The following is a 7,336-nucleotide window of genomic DNA, read 5'->3' as shown; positions in this document are numbered from 1 at the left end:
GTCTTTCTGTTAATGGATCGTGGATTTGTGGCATTCGATAGCTCGATTTTTGTTGATATTAGTCGTCTCGTGGCAGTTCGCATTGCAAGGGCAATTTGGAAGCCCTTTCGTATGTAGAATCCAAATAAAGTTAATTTATGTTTTTAGATAGTTGCCTTAGCATTTTCTTTAGGCCTTAACATCATCAACGCCAAAGGTCTTCACCTTTCATGAAATTTACGCAATTTCTGAATCATACATTAAATAAGTTTTTTTAAACGCATTTTTATGCTATATTTTTATTTTCTGCACATATGAAAACGTTCAAAGATCTGTCGTTTCAGTTAATATTAATTTGAAACACCGATTTTAGAAAACAATCCTGCAATTTCCAAGAAATGTTTAGGCTCACAATTCTACGTTGCTTCTCTTCACAATTTCAGAAGTATTTGACGCGTATAATTTATTGTTCTTTTGCAATCAAGGTATTTTTAAAGACAGAATGCATCATTTCAAACGAAAAAAAAATGTTATTTTCTTTTTTTTTTAAATATTTTCTTTTACTGTTGAATTGAGAAGATTTGTCTCTTATTTTACTTGATTTCGTCCACGGGGTTGAGGGAAAAAGTAAATTAAAAAAAAAAAGAATTTTGGATAAACTAAGTCGGTGCAACATGCAAAAGACATGACGAAAATTCAAACGTGTACTCGGTTTTTCAAGTTAGTTCTTTACGTAGATTTTGTGATCCGTTTGTACAGATATAAAACGAATTTAATTGATATTTTTTCGGCATTTCCGAAAAACCTTTTTTTTAATGCTGTTTTAAAGAAATTCAATGCAAGTTCTTTTACCCATCAGTATGTACGTACTTATTATTTAAAAATTTTCATTTTCTCTTGCAGTTCAAAAATATCAGTACAAATTTGTCTTTGTTTGGTTTTGTAGACTTATTTGCGTATTTTTTCAGTATTTAGCTAAGCGTAAAAAAATAAAACTACATGATATTTTATTTGGTAAAATATTGCTTCATTATTTATACTGATTTTTTGTACTTGTGCAATATATTCTCTGGTAAAAATTTAAAGTAAAAGTTGATAATTTCCATTGTAGTATTTCTCTTTAGAAAAACTGAAACACAGTTTCTTGAATGTTACATTTGAAAATTTGCTCTTGTTCTGACCTCGCCCCTCGAATTTGAACCTGATGTTAGAGCACCCCCACTGATTTTCAAAACACGCCTGCCCCCCGTCACTGCCTACACACACATGCCTACACATATACAATCTACATACACATTCACGCGCCTACACCCACACGCCTTTCACCACACACACACACATTCGAGATTGCGAGAAACATAATTTAAATTCAAAATGTCAAAAATACTTTTTTTTTTTTAAATTCATTTTTCTAAATATTTTTGTTACGAGTATTTTTTTTTCCAGTTTTTTTCCTTAGAGTGGAAGCAAGATTGCCGAATTGTCATTATTATAATAAGATAATAAGAGCTCCTTAATTAAATTCTACATTCTACGGGTGCGCGAGTTGGATTTTCCTTTTGTTCTATTCGTCACGTGCATTTTAATATGATTATTCGCAGCAGGTGACTGAAACTTTTGGGGATCATAAAAGATTGAAAATTAATCTTCCCGGGGAAAGGGGGAGCTGTTGAGCATTAGTGACCAGGGGGTGGAGCCACTACCCTAGCTCTGTAAGTAAATTTAAACTAAAGGGGATGGGTGCAGCTGTTATCTTGAAACCAAACTCACGATCTCGATATCTCGATATTGCTAAGGTCGACTAGATAAGCTTTTCCAGTCGGCCTTGGTATTACCAACATTATTCTAATTATAGAATTTAGCTCACGTCGTTCCAATGTGGCAACGCGCCAAACGCGAACGCGATTTTACTGGGATTCCCGCAAACGATCAGCTGATGATAATGAATACATATCATTCAATGTTTTTCTTTACTCGACATGTCTCTCTCTGAATGTTTTTGTGAGTAAATGTTAACGTTTGGTGTAAAGTTTTCAAACGATCAACACTCGTTCACGACCGTAAGATTTCCGCCTGAGGTAAAAAAAATTTCTTATTTCCATTTTTTACATTCATTTCAAATTTCTACTTCTTATCTGGTCTGATAAAACTTGCGTTTTCCCCTAAGATTATAAGTTTAAGAATCCTATTTTCCCCCGTAAAAGTAATAGAAAGAAGAACGATGCATGAAAAAAGACTTCATGCATCTTTAAACTATTGTTAAAAAAAAGGTAAAAATAAATAAAATAATTAAGTAAATATCGAAAAATTAAGAGTTAGAAAGTACGGTATTGAGATGGGGAAAATGTGTATGACTCTGTCTGCCCCCTCCCTCTCTAAATAACTTTTGAGTGAATAGTCCTATTCGAACAAACTTTTTCTTGTTCAAAAGATATTGGTAAGCGAACTGCATTCCCATGTTTCACTTTTTGATTTGAACAATTTTTCGTACAATTTAGAACGGTTAAAAAGTAAAAACCCGTATTGCCTACTGGGAAATTTAAGGCAAACTAAAATCCTGAACTTGAAGTTGAGTTTGTTTCAAGCAAACTTAATTGGACGAAACTCTTGATGAAGAATTTGCATAGAAAAAATCTTTTTCATACTAACAATTTTTGTTTAATTTTTTGAACAGAAAAAAAAAATCTGAACAAGAACGACCAAGGGAAATTTAAGACAAATATGAATTCCGAACTAAAAAGTTAGATTTGCTTCGAACAAACTTTTTTTTTGGGAAAAGCCTTTGATGAAGACCAATTCCCGACTCTGACTCCTAGAATTTTAGAGCCTTTGACTCCGACTCCTGTACCCCAAAATTAGTTCGACTCCGACTTTAACTCCGCAGCATTGGTAAAAATACATACTCACTCGGAGGGAAAATGACCGATTTCGACTCATGAAACTTTAGCTATCTCTCCCGAATCCGACTTCATATTCCAAAACCAGTCCGACTTCGCAGGTCGAGGCATTTTATTTTTACCCAGAAGAAAGAGCTCTTCAAACATTTTTTTTTGATATAATATTTTGATGAGCTTTTTAGTTTTAATCCTTTTTTTTCCTTTTTGAAGACATTTAATGATTATGAAAAAAAAAAAAAAAAAAAAAGAAGCAGCAAATTAGCTTTATTTAAAAGGATATTGGTGCAATTAATTTGTTATTTGTTATTGATGCTATTCGTTGGTAAAAAGTTCTATTTAATTTGTTTGTCTTCTTTTTACTTCCTTTTACAAAAAGGAAGTATTGTATTCGCGAAAAAATTTTCACTCAAAAATCGACATTAATTTCCATTTTACTTACTCCCGAATGAATTTTGAGTTTTTTTTTTCTACTCGATCACACGTGGATAAGTGCCTAAGAACACTGAGACACGCGAAATATCTGAAATGACGATTCCCGAGTTAATTACAACGAATTTTCTCGTGACATCTGTATGTACGTATGTATATATGTGCGTTTGTGCGGATGTGCGTATGTGCTGATGTGCGGATGTATGTCGCATAACTCAAGAACGGTAAGTCCTAGTAAGTTGAAATTTGGTACGTAGACTGCTAGTGAGGTCTAGTTGTGCACCTCCCCTTTTGTTGCATTCGGGTGTTTCTAAAGGGGTCTTTTGCCCCTTTTTGGGGGGAAATCATTGTTAATTTCGATGTAAATTCAAGTGGTGTTATAATTTGGCGGACACTTGGCGATAATCGCCCGTCTTTCGGTCGCCAAGTTTTGTCGCCAACTTGGCGACAAATTCGGCGATTTATTTTTTTAAAAATCTGTTTCAAATTGGCCACTGTTGGTGATATTTAGAGAGTAAACTATTGAATCACATTAAAATTGCCAGTAATCGGAAAATGACATTAAATTGGAGTAAAAGGAAGTCATGTGATGCACACATCATCTCGTTCCGTATCAACTTATCAGATAAGCGAGTCATATTTTGTTTCTGGAAATGAACTTATAATTTTAAAAAGGTATGTTTGACATAATTTGCAGTCTCATTAAGATAATATCGATTAGATAATAGAAAGTCGATTTTGATATGCGGGAAAGTAGGCTCGTTAGAAGTTGGAGCTTCTTGTTATGTACAATTTGATTGCGCAAAAAAAAAAGTTTTTGTCGCCGAAATATTTTTACGCGCAGTTCATTCGAAGATTTCACAACAACTAGATGCGAGAAAAGTTGCAGTGCGACTATGTTAAGTTGAGCTATGACCTTGACAATGTTTACTCCTTTTGTGATAACCGGAAGGGTAACTGAACTCCCCCAAAGCATTGTGAAAGTCAGAGCTTAATTTATCAGAGCTGCACGATGCGTGATGTTGCGAAATTTGAAGAAGTAATATCAAAAGCTTTAGCTTTAGAAGCATCGCATGTTCATTACAAAAAGGGAGTGAAACAAATTTGTTCGTCGAAAGCATTTGCCCTCTCATATGTTTTTTAAATTGACACTATTAATGTATTGAAATCTGTAATCTCACAATGCCAACCATTTAAATAAAAATAAATTCGATTCAGTGTTAAAAATTCGCGATTTTATAAACACTCTAATTCATTTAGTTGTTTTCAGAAATCGCACATAGTCACAGAAGTTTAAAAAATGATTATCTGGAATTAGAAATAAATCATTTATGTTTCGTCAACTTCTTTTGATTGGCCCACTGAGAGGCAATGAGAGAAAGGGGGGCTCAACCGGACCAAGCACTGCGACCAGAGATCTATCGTACTAGTTGACCCAATGAAAGAATTAACTACAAAGTTTATGCATCTCTTAATATCTGTTGGAAAACAAGTAACGGAAGTAGCTTGAGCTAACATCAATATGTATAAAGTACGTAAGCCATCAGCATGTGTTTTGGTGTAGAGCCTTCAGACTTGATTCTTGTTAAAAGTACTGCAAAATACTGAAATTAAAATAATTGTAGAAGACTTATTTGAAAGCCTTTATTTTTATTTAAAATTTTCTAAAAATATAATCATAAAAAAATCCAAGTATTTTTTATTCATAAAAGAGCACAAAAGTTTCATCATAAGTGAGTGGTTCATAAGTGAAAAAAATTGCAAAACAACATTTACAAAGGAATATATATTCATAGTTTGTAATGGAAAAATATATCGTTAACTTTTAGAAATTCTTCTTTTTAAGTATTATGTATTGCATGAGAGAAAAGAAATAACAATAATCTCTTGCTTCATGGTTTACATCTTTCAATTTGAGGTTTAAAAAAAATCCATAGTTTTATTTAAAAATACAGAAAAAAAAATATATATATATATTCCACGCGCAAGAGAGCTAAACAATTTTTGACTTGAATAAAATTTTTGTGGTACCTGTGGTTTGTAGAGTCAACTTTATATCAACCTGAAAGTTTTAATTTCCAAAAAGAAAAGTTTTTTTCTATACCCACAAATATCTGTATCATTCGTTTTCCAGGTTATGCCAACAGAACAGTTGTGTCTGGACTACTAAGAGAAGAGCCAAGCGTCATCTCTAATAACAGCTAAACCGAGGAATTATGCGAACTGTTGACAGCTGTCTTCACAATAACGTCAGCATTGCCAAAAGCTTGATTCGCACTTACCTTGTGTTTTTCTGCAACTGTATCGCTCTGTTTCTTCATTGCTTTCCCTCTTACCGTACCAAGTTTAAGTTAGCAATTTGTTCCCGATTGAGGTAAAAGAAGTTTTTATCTTATTTAATACATACTTCAATGTTTCAAATTCAGCATAAACAAATTGCTCACATGGTGGCGCAGATACGATCAAAACAAAAAGCCACTAAAGACAGTCAAGATAGAGTACAAAAAATTATTGTTGAAGATCGTGAACAACGTCCTGATACTTCTGATGCAGAGTTGGTCAATCTGTTCGAAAGAAACTTAGAAACTTGTTATGACACTAGTATATCAATAAACAACTATTTAAAAGATCAAGACTTGTGCAATATAGGATGGCCTATAAAGACGAATAAAACTCATTTACAGCTTAAGATGGCTCAGAATTGGACACAAACCCATGAAGAAGATTTAATCAGCCAAATAGAAAATGGAAAATTGTATCATAAATTGACCAATACTATTGCGCCTGACGAACTACCACTTTTGCAATCCCCAAGTAATCAAACATATTGGGGTAATGAAAACCCATCTGTCAGTTCAGTGTATCTTGCTAGTATTGCGGCTGCTTGTGGAAAAAGGCAAGATAGTATGGCTGGTGCTGCAGCATTCTTCCCTTTGCCTAACTCTAGCTATTTCTTACCAGACGATTTGATACCTTCATCTTACCCTTTTGCTTCTAAAAAGGGCATGATGCTTTTTGGAGATTATCAATACGGTGCTCAACGCAATTTTAAGCAGCAGTTGCTATTTGGTGCGGAGGATTGCTCGACGGCTGTAGGTAAAGCAACGTACCTCACTACCGAACAAATTCAAGGCATCAGTACAGCCAGCATGATTGAAGCGTATTTTAAGCCAGGAAATGAGTATAACTACACCGCAATCACTTTTCTTAGCGGTGATATCCAAGAAGAGCAGCTAAAGTTAATTCAGCCTGGTGATATTTACCTAGTGAAAGGCCACACAGCTATTATTGCCACAAATCCTGACAGTAAGAGTAATATTACTACTTTACAGTTTAATCGGGAAATAGATACCCCCGCAAATAAGACATTAGGAGGTGGAATGTATAACTATAACTTACGTGACAAAGCAAAAGAAACTGGTGTCTATATTTTGCGCCCTGATTTAGAACTTTTACACGAATCTTGCTCATTAAGCATGCTACTGAACAAGATTGACTTTAAATATTCCATACTTTTTCCTAACGGACCTAAGGATATTCCAGGAGATTGCAGAATATTTTTTAAAGATAATTCAACTGACTGTTATAGGATATCGAAGAGGCAATAGCAACTATTTTATGATGATGTAGCTTTGTAGCCTGAAAAGTCAAGAATTATGGTACATTTAAATTGGCTATAACATAATATAAAAGAGTTGTAGTATCCTCAAGGTGGTGTGCTTAGTGCAATTAAAACGAGTTGAAACTTTGTTCCCTCCCAATGGAGAACTATTTTATTTAAACAAGCATTATACATAGAAAAGAAATGAAAACCCCTCCTCCTCCCCCAAAAAACGAATAAATGTGATTAAAATACAATTACAATTAAAACAAAATAAAAATCAACTTCAATCAAAAAAAAAAAAAAGAAAAAGAAAAAACAGAAAAAAAGGACGCACTTAAAAAAAAAAAAAAAACTCCTGTTATTGTAAAGTCTTCTAAATCTGAAGCTCTTTCGCCTCCTGAGAGAGAGGGGAGAGAGAGTGGATTCT

The 7,336-nt window shown here is 33.8% G+C and overlaps 1 protein-coding gene across 1 annotated transcript; it reads left to right on the top strand.

The window, feature by feature from the left end:
* Positions 1–1,968: 1,968 nt before the first annotated feature.
* On the top strand, positions 1,969–7,125 carry LOC129221298 (uncharacterized protein RP439-like). Its single transcript, XM_054855758.1, has 2 exons — positions 1,969–2,057; positions 5,440–7,125. Exon 2 carries the CDS (start codon positions 5,717–5,719, stop codon positions 6,911–6,913), a length of 1,197 nt encoding a protein of 398 aa, XP_054711733.1. The 5' UTR covers positions 1,969–2,057; positions 5,440–5,716; the 3' UTR covers positions 6,914–7,125.
* The last annotated feature ends 211 nt before the right edge of the window (positions 7,126–7,336 follow it).

The sequence above is a fragment of the Uloborus diversus genome, chromosome 4, assembly GCF_026930045.1.
Source record: "Uloborus diversus isolate 005 chromosome 4, Udiv.v.3.1, whole genome shotgun sequence".
Taxonomy (NCBI): domain Eukaryota; kingdom Metazoa; phylum Arthropoda; class Arachnida; order Araneae; family Uloboridae; genus Uloborus; species Uloborus diversus.
Note: the sequence above shows the minus strand (reverse complement) of the source record. Positions and strands in the feature narration are given on the sequence as shown.

Coding starts and splice junctions, on each gene's coding strand:
- LOC129221298 (XM_054855758.1), top strand. CDS start 5,717: ATGTTTCAAATTCAGCATAAACAAATTGCTCACATGGTGGCGCAGATA.